Source organism: Parambassis ranga, chromosome 5 (genome assembly GCF_900634625.1).
Source record: "Parambassis ranga chromosome 5, fParRan2.1, whole genome shotgun sequence".
Classification (NCBI taxonomy): Eukaryota; Metazoa; Chordata; class Actinopteri; family Ambassidae; genus Parambassis; species Parambassis ranga.
The window spans coordinates 27,461,229-27,473,830 of NC_041026.1; the positions used below are offsets into that span (position 1 = coordinate 27,461,229).

Sequence of the window (12,602 nt, forward strand, 5' to 3'; positions counted from 1 at the left end):
GAATCTGTCTGTGTCTGCCTGTTGGCTTGAACGTGTTGTAGCCAGCCAACCTGACAGCTCCTCATAACAACGCATACTTACATAACACTTACATAACCCATAAAGCAGCACAGCCTCTGTAACTCAATAGCACGCCTTAGATTACAGGCAGTTAACCTTTCAATTCTGAAGGATTTCTAAGAAACTGTGATGAGTAGAGAGAAATCCAATTCTTTTTTTTCTATTATAAATGAATTGAATTTCACCACCTAAGGGGAGTGCTTTCTCTACACGTATGGATTTTATTATGTTTTAGTGTGTTGCACTATAGTACAGTATAGCATTTGTCTAAATGTTAAACATGACATAAAAATGAAATCAAACTTTAAATATACTAACTTTTCTGTGCATGGTTTAGTGATAAAGTAGTTAATAATTCTCTCGTGACATGACAGATGTGTCAGACGAGAACACCGCAGTGGAAATGATATGTCTGTGTGTGTGTGTGTTTTCAGTCTTTGATTTACTTTCACATTTAATGTTATGGAATTCCTGCTGGGCACTGTTGTGTTTCCTGAGTGGTGACGCAGCTGTAGTAATAGTGAAAATAAAAGGCCCTCTGTTGTGGGGTGCTCACCACCCACCATTTCTCCCTGACATGTGTGGAAACGACAGTTTTTCTTTTCTTGTAATCACAACAGTATTTTGTAATTCGGCTTGTTGATCAGACCTGTTGGTAGGTGTCCATCTAATTAAAAATGCGACACTGGCACCACCTTGTGGAACTAGTGCTTCACGCGCACCACGAGAACTACATTTATCAGAAACCCCAGTCAAAGTACAACAGTCAAAGAAATCTATAAATCATGTAATGTGTAAAGGTGCTGCTCGTTTTAACAAACTTTAATGAAATGTTCACAGTTCCTCCAGCTCTGTGGATCAGGGGCTTTCACTTCAGTGTTTTGGCTCTGTGACATTTGTGGTTTTTGATGTGTTTTTCCTGCAACATTACTGAACAATATCTTCACAGCAGTAATATAATGGTAGCCTAATACATGTATCTATAGGTTCACCTCATGGGCAAGTCTTTTTCAGATGTCTTTAAGATGTATTTTTCTTGTAAGTCTCTAGAATGTATTTCTAACACATGTTCCCAAGGCCAAAAAAGCTCATTTTTACAACAGACAATAAGTGAATAAAATTGCAAAGGGCATTAATATCTATTAGCAGCTGGGTACAGTGATATAATTACCTGGACAATGAATGACAGTCAATCCTTACCCTAGTCTACACCCATATGGTTCAGAGAAGAGTATAATAGGCTTAAGGCAAGCTGGAGTCATTCTGGGACATCACAGCTGAAGACTCCTGCAGAAAACAGAGACCCCACTGTAGAAGAGGCAAAACAAGACTGTCATGAGATGCAAACAAACTTCCTGTAGCAACACGACTGTATCAAAAGATTAGAGCTTGTCATTAAGAAGCTGGCTGATGCTTCACTTTGAAACCTGCTAATGGACACGGTCATCATGGCGAATGCTGTAAAGAACAGTGTGAGCACTGTGAATGAGGCAGCTGCAGGGGTTGTTGTGGCCGAGGAGCTGATTTATCAGAAGCAGCGATCCACTTAGTGAAGAACTATCTGAGGACAACGACCTTTCAGAGGAACTTATGGAGAAGCTCCTTCGTGTGATGCCCTAACGATCCATCACAATGTTTCCTCTCAGTTTGAAGCTATACTTTATGGTGTTATTGTAGAATAGTAGTTACCCCTCCTCACCTGACCTGACCTTACCAACACTAACCGTCTGACACCTCCATGATTTTTTTATGTTAACAACCTTTACAGCACATCTGCTGTATAAAATATTAATTTATTCTAAAAGTGCCTTCTTTTGTAATCTAATATACATAACATAAAATATTGATTGAAACAGGACAAGAACCGGCTTTACCACAATTCACTAGCAAAACAGTAAACACATTTCCGGTCGGACATTTTTCAAAGTAAAAGTATATTTTCTATGAATTACAGAAAACAGTAAAACGAACTTAAAATGTGCAGTTATGTTACTCTTCACTCATGGTAATACTATTTGCAAATATAAGTAAATAATAAATGTGGTGCATACAAATCGATTAACTTGGCACATATATTTTACATAATTGCATAAGGGTCATTTTACACCCATTATTTTTTTCATTCAGTGTGCACTATGCTAAAAACATGGTTTTACTTGATAACTCCTGCTATAAAAACACTTATTAACGCATAAAAACATGTGTAGTTATAAAACGTTTACGTGCTCAACTTGTCACTTCCTCTTCCCACGGATGAGGATGTAAAAACAACCAAACCTACAACATTTAGAAACTTTTATTTTGAAAAGAGGCGGAAGTCTGTTAATACATTTCAGGCAAGTAGAGGACTCGCAGCCGTCAGCGGTGCCAGGCTGCTGCTCTCTCGGACCAAACCGGACAGGATGGTGCGCACTGCAGAGCTGCTGCTGCTGCTGCTCGGGGCTGTAGCAGCCTGCCGGGCGGAGTTTGCTCCACCCACGGTGAATATCAGTCTGGATGAAGATCCAGAGGTGCGCTGGGCTCCTCTTCTGAAAGTCTTCGATGTTGAATTCCTACGGAAAGCTGCCGCAAGTGTCATTGAGTAAGTTCTCCAGGTACTTTTGCTGTTAGATAACAATAAAATTATAATAATATTTACACATTAGAAGTACAGTAATGTGGCGCTTAAGTCTACAAAGTGGCATTTTAATGCACAACAGGACAACAGGCTAACAAGTTGCTGACTGTTTCAGCGGTGGATAAACTGGGTTAATGGTAGTGTTTATCTGCTGTGTGTGTGTGTGTGTGTTCACTGACTACACACCATGTTTTCATATCTTTTCAGCACTACCATTCCAAAGTGGGTGCACCATGCAGTCACTCCTGTAGTGGTGGCTCTGGAGAAGTATGTCCCTCAGCCTTATGCAGGGGAGATCAGGGGCTTGGCCTCACACCTGAACGGAAGCCTGGCCGATGTCATCATGCTGAACTTTGCCTATGAAGTATCTGCGTATGTATGACTTAAAAACCTCCTTGATGCCACACTAACGTGCAGGAAGAAAGGTGAAATCCATCTCATGCGTGTCATCAAACTTGCATTTCTAGTTTTTGCACTAGCATTGTAGCTCAGGACAAAAATGGGCACGTGTACCATGGCAGGAATCTTGATTATCCACATCCTGTTCTGAGGAATCTGACTGTCAACATAATCTTCCTCAAGAATGGTGAGGTAATACAGTATTTACTTATGTAAGACAAGGCAGGAAGTAAACTTTAGCAGGTGCACAGTCAAACTTTTGCACTTTTTCAGGTGGCGTACCGGGGGACTTCATTTGCAGGCTATGTCGGCTTGTGGACGGGACAGAGTCCTAAGTTTACTGTCTCCGGTGATCAGCGAGGTAAAATTACTTATGGTTGTTTTCATGCTATCCTTCTTTTTAAAGCCTGACCAATACAGTTATTACCATATATTTCTGCACTCAGCCGGGCCTGCAGCACATTATTACACACAAATCTTTCACTTCCTCATTTGGCTTCCTAAAAGAATTATTGACTTTGCTCTCAGAAATATATGTTGGAGCTAACTATATTTGTTCATCAGGAAGTGAACACTGGTGGAACTGGTGGAAGAACATCGTGTCTGCATTTCTGTTTAGGAGATCACCAGTCAGCTGGCTGGTGCGCGAGGTCAGTGTGTTTCAGAGGTGTAGAGTTCACAGCACGAGGAAAGTGAAGTAATTGTGTGTAAATTATATAGACACTGGAGGAGGCGGAGGACTTTCAGGATGCAGTGATGCGTCTGTCAAAAATCCCCATCATCACTGGTGTGTATTACATCGTGGGAGGGCTGCGAGCGGGGGAAGGTGCCGTCATCACCAGAGACCGAACGGGCCCTGCTGATATCTGGCCACTGGATCCTGTGAACGGAGGGTAGATAACATAAAGTCTGTGAAGACAGTCAGATGTGTTGACGTGTGTGTTGAGATGACCTAACTCTAAACTCTGAACTGTGTCTGTATTAGGTGGTTCAGAGTGGAGACGAACTTTGACCACTGGCTTACTCCTCCAGCCAGGGATCATCGGAGGTGAGTCATCTCACATGATGAACACACCATCAGTGTTGCTGTCGTTACCAGTATTAAACTGCTGCAATGTGTTTGTTTCTTAGAGAAGCAGCCAACAAAGCATTAAATGCTACAGGCCAAGATCATATCAACATGGATACGCTTTATCAGGCAAGTATGGCCTAATGGATCAAAGGGCATGTGAGAATGAGAATTGGTATCCCTATAAATCAATGCATGGATTCATTCTTGTCTTCCAGGTGTTGTCTCTGTTTCCAGTGTGTAATGGGTAAGGACAAAGTTCTGTCTTCACCCTGCCCTCATTTTTGTACAACTCACATGACTGTCCATGTTGTTTGTTTCAGTTCTCTTTTTCCCACCTCAGCAATCATGTCAGTAGGCCTTTGTTTGACACCATTCTTCAGCACATAGCGAGCAACATATAGAAAAGCAACAGCTGTGTTTAACTTTTGTCCTATTAGCCCGAAGGAAAGATTAAAAAAAAAGTAACTGTACTGTCTCAATATCTTCGCAGGATTACTGTTTACACCACAGTAATGAGTGCAGCAGCCCATGAGAATTACACCACATTTGTCAGGCCACAGGTAATTCCATCTGAAATGTTCTCTGCAGATTGTTTAATCGGGTAATATTACAAAGTATACAATGGCAGTTTTTGTGCAAAAACATAATAAAAATCACCTGAGAGTAGTAATTTAATTAGATGAGCTTCAGCCGGTGCTGCTGATCATTAGTCTTCTTGATGAATTGATCAGCAGCAGCTCTATAAAAACAGACGTTTTGGCAGTTTGCTACTCTGGAGCATTCAATGCAGAGAGGGAAAGACATAAACAATGGTGATAGAGAGGAAACTGAAACTGCTGCACATCAATCTGGAAAGACTTATAAAATTATTTCAAACTATTTGGAGTTCAATGTTCTATCTATTCATGGAATACAATGTGTTCCCACCCATGTGGCATGACCACAAATCAGACAGATACCTCATTATGGATCACATCCTGAAGTGACTAAACAGTTTGATTCAAAAGTCCTAATTGATTATTGGTAGCATTAAAATTAGATTTGCATCAAATTACGAGATAAAAAAAATAAGATCTGAGTTACCTGAGGTACCTGACTGTAGTTGGAGCTGTCAGACACAGTCTATAACTAAATCAATAATGTCTGTATTATGTTGAACTGTGTGGATTTAATACATCTTTCTACAGCGGGGTCTGTTAGGCTGCTACATTCTTTGCTTTGTGATTGTTGTTCAATTATTAAGTTCTATAAAGGATGAGCATAAATAATTGGCGATACGCCACTTAATGTATGAAACCCCCTAATTCTGTCTGATCTCTTTCTAGGGCTGTCCCATGATTGACTGATGTGGACAGTGGGGCAGGAAATGGTGCAGATTCTTGCTGTAGATTCTCTGGACTTTATAATATTGTTATAAGATAAGATTTCATGAGCAGATTTTATAATCAGTGAGATTACAAGGGAATTTAAGACTGTTTTATAATAACAGTGCCTTTAACTGAAATAAAATTGTTATGATCATTTTTGTTGCATTACATACCCACAGGCTGCCTTTCAAGCTTAATAAAACTTTTAAAACAAGGATCGTAGTCATCTAAAATCGTCTGTAAACTGTCCATATAGAAAGAAATGTGGATTTCTAATTGGATGCTGCAGTATGGCCAAAAAATGACACGTAGCCATCATACAGCAAAATACATGGGGCTCTGTTTTTGCATAACAACATATAATGAAAGAATACTGTAGTATGTTGAGAAAATGAAAAAAATGGAAAGAGATCAAGCTCACATTTTTATTCAATGTTAAGGTCAGGCTATAGTATCCTGTAAGAAATCATGTAACAACCACAGGCTTACATTTTTTTAACCGATATATAAATAATAATAATATACACAATGTATTGAAAATAACTAATTAACTAATTAGTGCCACCATGTGGACAGTCACTTCAACAGCAATTACATCATTTTATTCTTTTCTTTTTATGGTGCAGCCTCTGAAAAAAATAGGTCATATTACATGTTACTATACTATACTATGATCAAATTAACTGTAAACTGTGTTTATATATAAAGGCTGCAGGGGGTGCTGGTGGGGTGTTATTACACAGTTTATAGTCTGTTATTGCAGGCACTGGTTGCTCTCCTTCTACCAAGTCTGTCCCATGCTGTACTAAGCCTGTGAAACTGTTATATTATCAGGTTATAAATTAATTAGCTGTTGTTTTTCTCCTGTTTTAAAGTTAGGGAGTTAGGTACGATACCTTTGTATTGATTTATTTGCAACGTTACTTAGAAATTAAACCAGTAGTTGTTATTTTCTCAAATCAAATCAAATTTGTATTGGTCACATACACAGTTGTACATAGTAAAATGCCTAGTAAAATGTTTGTGTACTTATTTCAGTATATGTACTGAGCCACAAGTGGGACAGACCATATCTCCACCAAAAATGAACCAAATAAATCATGTGGGCCACATACAGAATACAGTGTAAAGGAAAACACATCTTAGCCAAAAGAGGCCCACATTAGATTTAAATTTGAATTTTGAGCCACATGTGCTATTTTACCACTAGAGGCTCACATCCATTTCACCAGGGCCAGATGAAGGCCACCATTCTCATACCTGGACGGGGGACTGATCCTCTACTTGTCATACCATTTTGTTTCATGTGTGAAGGTTCTTCAAACCTGACAAGTATCAACACCATTTACACATCATTGGTTTATCATTTAAATGTAAGTGCTCACAGCTTCTTCATTGATCCTGAAATGACCTGACTTTTGATTACTTTGTCTGTTCCCTTAGTCACTAAAAATGGTGTCAAATTAGGTGTCAATGCTGTTTTGAATTTGGCACATATCTACTGCTACATGAGACTGCCTCTTTTCCTGTGTGAAACCTGAAGTTAACCAATCCTTTACATGTAGGTGAACTAGTTTCAAAATTGTACAGTCAAAAAAAGAATAAAAGACATGTGTGACTGTTTATTAAACTGTGGTTTTATCATGAGGTAAAAAGACAAAACCCTGCAAAGAAAACGTGTAAGGTTTGTGGTCAACAAGTGCATATTTTTCGGGCACTCAAAAGAGTGGTGTACAGCTTGTCTCAACTGTTTTGAATCAGTAATCTGCAGTCAACAGTCAAAAGAAGGACCTCTGAGCTTCAGGTAGATGGATCATCCTGAGTCACAAAGTTTTCAGCAGGTGCAGGTGGTTCAAGAGAAACGGTAGTAGTAAAGCTGATGTTTTTGATGAGTCTCTCTGCACTCTTCAGCAGCGTCTGAGACTTTTCTTTCTTTGCTGAGGGGCCTTGTCTTTGGTGGTGATCTGGGATTTTGGTGCTGTGCGGTAGCGTGGCCTCAGCGAAGGAAGTGAGCGGGACCTTTTGATTGAGTTGCCTTCAACAAGTAGGTTGACTCCTACATACTGGGGGACTTCAACTGCAGCCTGGAGATAAAAAGTGACATCTGAAGTGCTGTATTAACCCCATGAGGCCTTTTTACACATGCACCATGAGCCTTACCTGCTTATATATGAGCTCAAAGTCTCCTGTGTTTGCACTGCGGTGAAATCTTCGATCCAGGACGACTTTTAAAGTGTCCTCCTGCACAGCAGCACAGAGGCGGGCTGTCACGGGGGTGGAGGGAGCCATGGTGGGACTAATGTTGATTTCTAATAACCACGGATGCAAGTCATGACCTGAGGATCAATGTTCAAGATTTATAAAGAAATCCATTGCTGTGTCTATTTTGATTGTACTTCCTAAAAACATGGTATAATATGCATGAAACACATAGTGTACAGTAATATGACAGGAGCCCTACCTAACAGGAAGTCGGCACCGTAGAGCTCAAATGAGTTTTTACGTGACTCCACAACATCCTGTGCTGCCTGTAAAACGAGGATCACAGCTTTCTTCATTCCGGGGACCACCACAGTCTCCCACTGAGCTTCTTGGCCCTGGCCCGACAGAAAGGTCCTGAACTGGTCATCAGACCACATGTTGTCTACTGGGATTCCACTATGGCGTTGTTGGGAAGGAGTCAGGTGCTTCTGAATGGAGTTATTACACAGGTGAACAGACCTGAAAGACAATTGGACAGATATTAGCAGCAGTAATTTGCCAAAATCAAATTGTGCGTCTCTGAAGTCTTCAGATCACTCACAGTGTGTGTTGGGGTGACATAGATTTCAGTTGGTGAGTTAATTTGTTTGTGGCAGATGCCAAAGACAGCAAAGACACACACGCACACATTTAAATATACCCAAAGGAGAAACCACAGATGTAAAATCAAACGTAAGCAAAAAAAATTTCAGTTCCTGTTTTTCTTTTTTAATGTGAATCAACTTTCACATCTGTTTCTGCTGTTTCTCCCCCACTTTCCTAGTACTGTCTTACCTGTCCAGGGTGTCCAGTGAGTAACACTGTGTGGAAAAGCGTAAGTAGCAATTTTTATAGAACCACACAGTCAAAGGGTTCCAGTCGGTGACTAGAAACCACTGCCGCACATCAAACTTGGTGCCATGGACCAGGAACGGGCGCTCCACGTACTTCTGAACCACCCACTTGCTTTCCTTGATAAGTGTTGGATCACTGTCTACCAGTCGGAGGATCTGATCCAGACGTTTGGCACATTTGATACCTAGATGAAACAGGTCAGCCAGGGTGTGGTCGGGTAATGTGTGAGAATGTGACTGACTCCTTACCTCTGCCTCTGGACTTGGCTCCAGGTTTGATGATCCAAATGTTATGTATGCCATCTATGTCCAGCTGTGGACTGACCTCCTTCAGCCTCTGCAGCATGGCCTTGCAGCAGGGCACGAACTGATCACTGCTCTCAGTCTGTGCTTTACCACTGAGTGAGGAGACACAGAGAAATACCGAAGAATGTTTATTGCTCATTCAAATGCACACACTGATGGACACTTACTGAAGGACAAGGTAGTAGCTGTTGATAAACTCTTCCCACTGCTCCTCCTGAAATGTTTGCGAGGTGTCCAAGCTTATGTCTATATCCTTGTGCTCCAGACTCTCCAGGAAGTCCTGGCATACTTTGAGTGCTTTGTGGATCATTTGGGAAAGGGCCACTGGTCTCATTTGCTGATGGCGTTGTCTGCTCTGACCTAAATGTAATTAAGGTAAAGCTTTTTCAGAGCTTTACCCAGAGAGCAACTACACTGTGTCAGAGATGGTCATACCCCAGACTGCTTGAACACCTTCATCCCTCTCCACAATGTACTTCAGAAGACTGATGCATGTGGTCCTCCTGTAGTCCTCTACACAGGGATAGAAACAGAGACTTCTTTAGTACTCCATTGAGAAGGTTTGAAGGAGCGTAAAATCAGATCTGACCGATGAAAGCCTGCTTCTCAGCCTGATCTCCTAGTCTGTAAGAGCGGGGAAAGAAGGTGTCTGGGTCAGATGAATCAAACCAGTGCAGGTTCTTCAGGTTCCGACACAACCCCGCCTGTAAGAGGAAAGAGAGTTAGTGATGGTGAGCCTGACAGGATGAGCAGGTGTATTTTCTTATAACAACACAGAGGTACCTTGGTTGCAAAGCTGTCTGCTTTAGCAAAATGATTGGTAATCTGGTCTTTGTGCAGGTTGTTAGTATCAATGTCGTCTCTGCGGTTAGTCCAGTAGAAATAAACCCTTTCCTTCCGGACCAGGCGAGACTTTAAGAAAAGGGAAGGGAGGATAGCTGAATCTATTCTGTTTACTATTACATAACTGACTTTTTAAAGTCAAGGTTATTAATGGCACCTACAACTTCAAATGTTTTTACCATGATATCATGATCAGGGTCCTGTTCCTTTTCATCATCCGTGTTATCTGGAAGGATCAACCAGAGTTAAAATGATGGTACACAGACAGACAGAGATGTCATGTCTGACGTCTCTCTTCCTTCTGGCTCACCATCATCCTCATCACTGTCACCAGCATCGTGTGAGCTGGCTCTGCTCTCTTCGCTCTGACGCCGGCATGATTGCTGCTTGGTGGAATGCATGCGCTGTTCAACCCAACCTCGAGCACGCAGTGCCGCCCTGATGACAGGGTAAGGGCCTTGGATGGAGAACACTTTATGCATCTGAAAGGACAGACAAATGGATTCCTTATTGGTACGGTAATGTGTTTATGATTTGAACACAATCAGGAATGTTTGCTCACCCGGACAGCTTTTTCTGTAACCGCCTTAGCAGCCTTTAGTCTGTCTGGTTTGATAAAAGGCAGGGTGACAACGGTGCGGCGTACTTTGACCTCTGGACGAGAAGCTGAGAAACACACACACACATACAGATAAATTGTCTCTAGGTGCTTTACAGAAACCCAGAGCCTGAACCCTCGAGCAAGCAAACAGGGGCAAGAAAACCTCTCTTTTAACAGGAAGAAACCTTGAGCAGGACCCGGCTCACAAGGGAGAACCTTCCTGCTGACAGTCGGCGGAGGAGGAGAAGAAGAGGGAGACAGGACAGAGAAGATGCATCATACATCAGTGGTGATGCCATAACTGCACTATGTAAGTGCCCATGTGAAGGTTTGCCATATTGACCACAAATTGCTGGTAAATAAGACTCGATGCATAAAACAAACAAACTTTATGGTGGGTACACAGTATGACACCATAACTACAGGATTAAGGCTTGACATCTGCAGTGAGGAGCCAGAAAAGAGCAAAGTCATGAAACTTTAATAAATGTCCTCTGTGTTCAAACATTTGGCCACCTGTCCTGAGTGTGACCTCATGATTAATTCAGTACTCCTGACCTATAATCCATCTCTATGATGCAAAACCCAATTCATCTGCAGGTGTGAAGTGATACAGTCGTCACCTTTCACATTTCAGTGGAGAGACAGGTCACTCAGCAGCAAACAAGAAATCTCAGACTCTCCATGATTGAATCTGCAAAGATTGATATGAGAATAAACTGTACTCACCACTATCTGGACATGATGGAAAGCGTCTATCAGTGGGCTGGTGTCCTTCCAGGTTTTGATGGACCCACTGTCCAGGTCTGGTGACTTGCATACTGACATCAGTTGTCATTGTCACCTTTCTTTTGTTTTAATGCATGGTTTGGTTTGATACAAATGTCTACAGAGGACACAACTGGAGTTTAGTGGACTGCTATCGAACAGTATTAAGTCAAAGTCAATTGGAAACAGACACACAGATCATAAAACTGTTTACACAACAACTTCATGCATGTCTGGCTACATATATCTCCTCATGTGCAGTGGACTATTAAGTGGGTCAAGTTGCTTTGCACACACAAGACCACAAGTCCAACAACCGAAGTTTTTTACTCAAAAATATGTATATTTCTTATATAAAACCAGTTAGCATTAGCACTAGCATCTCTGAGTTAAAAGTGTTATTATTATTATATTCGTATTATAAGTGATAAACCTGAACCAGCTAAGATTCTATGTTACAACAAGCAGATCAAGTCTCTGTTCCTCTCACCTGCTTAGGTCCACAGGTGTAATGACTTCGGTACCGGTTCAGTTAGGCTACACTGTTTAGTGTTCCCATGGCAACACTAAACGAATGGTTCCATCGTCATTATCAATACACATCAGTCAAGGCTGCATAATTCTCACACGTTTATTTTAGACGTATTTCCATACATGCTTCCATGAGAACGTTCAACACCCCTTTAGAATTAAAGCCAAATGTTATATATTTTATCTTATTTTGTACTTTATATATTTGCATCTTATGGTTATTTTTCTTTTAAATGTAAGATATTGACGTGTGTCTTACTTCTGTCTTGATATTGCACAAACCATAGCTGGTTTTGTTTGATGTACTTTTAATCACAGACATATAAACATAGACGCCGCATCGAGCAGGTTGGCCCGTCAGCGTGGCCCCATACTGGACCTGGCAAAGTTACCACTACACTAATACAATTAAATGGACAATGAAGCCTTTTACGAAGTGTTTAAGCTAATGTCCGTCATTGATCCATTCACACAGAAGCAGTAACATATTTGGATATCAAACAAGCACCAAAGATAACATTTCAATCTATGTTATTTTATGTAATATTGTCGTTTCTGTTTTGACCATCCTCTTTCTTCTCTTTGAGTTCTTTCTCCTTCCTTCTGTATTATTCTTCCTTTCTCATCCCATGTAATTCCTGTATATAATCTAACTAACTCCAATTAGGCTAAAGAACGTTTTAACTTTATTAATTGATCCATTGTATGTTTATATTTAGCTGCCTCTTACAGACAATTCATTGATTTATTATCATCACTATTATTACTTGATTGTTGTTTTAATTTCTTTACATGCTGATAATGTTTTTGTTAATTCATTCAGTTTCCATCATTGCTTACACACTTTCTCACACACACACACACACACACACACGGTCATATTCATTTATTAAACATATGTACCCACACATGTCTATATAACTAACAGCTATAAAACTGCAAT

General features: G+C 40.8%; 2 protein-coding genes across 2 annotated transcripts; one reads left to right on the forward strand and one right to left on the reverse strand.

Moving 5' to 3' along the window:
* The first annotated feature begins 2,377 nt into the window (after positions 1-2,377).
* Positions 2,378-5,730, forward strand: LOC114436811 (N-acylethanolamine-hydrolyzing acid amidase-like). Its single transcript, XM_028407281.1, has 11 exons — positions 2,378-2,641; positions 2,885-3,049; positions 3,145-3,268; positions 3,350-3,437; positions 3,641-3,726; positions 3,797-3,969; positions 4,062-4,124; positions 4,208-4,274; positions 4,364-4,392; positions 4,639-4,708; positions 5,474-5,730. Exons 1-11 carry the CDS (start codon positions 2,463-2,465, stop codon positions 5,492-5,494), a joined length of 1,065 nt encoding a protein of 354 aa, XP_028263082.1. The 5' UTR covers positions 2,378-2,462; the 3' UTR covers positions 5,495-5,730.
* Positions 5,731-7,210: 1,480 nt separating this feature from the next.
* Positions 7,211-11,216, reverse strand: LOC114436428 (tubulin monoglycylase TTLL3-like). Its single transcript, XM_028406689.1, has 13 exons — positions 11,090-11,216; positions 10,322-10,425; positions 10,091-10,241; positions 9,939-9,985; positions 9,700-9,828; positions 9,506-9,620; positions 9,327-9,429; positions 9,084-9,269; positions 8,860-9,008; positions 8,552-8,795; positions 7,977-8,236; positions 7,676-7,851; positions 7,211-7,599 (listed from the first exon to the last, which is right to left on the reverse strand). The coding sequence occupies exons 1-13, from the start codon at positions 11,196-11,198 to the stop codon at positions 7,423-7,425; spliced, it is 1,950 nt and encodes a 649-aa protein (XP_028262490.1). The 5' UTR covers positions 11,199-11,216; the 3' UTR covers positions 7,211-7,422.
* Between the last annotated feature and the right edge of the window lie 1,386 nt (positions 11,217-12,602).

Coding starts and splice junctions, on each gene's coding strand:
- LOC114436811 (XM_028407281.1), top strand. CDS start 2,463: ATGGTGCGCACTGCAGAGCTGCTGCTGCTGCTGCTCGGGGCTGTAGCA. Junction 3,050..3,144: donor TTTGCCTATGAAGTATCTGC/GTATGTATGACT, acceptor TTGCATTTCTAG/TTTTTGCACTAGCATTGTAG. Junction 3,269..3,349: donor TCTTCCTCAAGAATGGTGAG/GTAATACAGTAT, acceptor GCACTTTTTCAG/GTGGCGTACCGGGGGACTTC.
- LOC114436428 (XM_028406689.1), bottom strand. CDS start 11,198: ATGACAACTGATGTCAGTATGCAAGTCACCAGACCTGGACAGTGGGTC. Junction 8,237..8,551: donor TCACTGGACACCCTGGACAG/GTAAGACAGTAC, acceptor ATTGTCTTTCAG/GTCTGTTCACCTGTGTAATA. Junction 7,600..7,675: donor TTGAGCTCATATATAAGCAG/GTAAGGCTCATG, acceptor TTTTATCTCCAG/GCTGCAGTTGAAGTCCCCCA.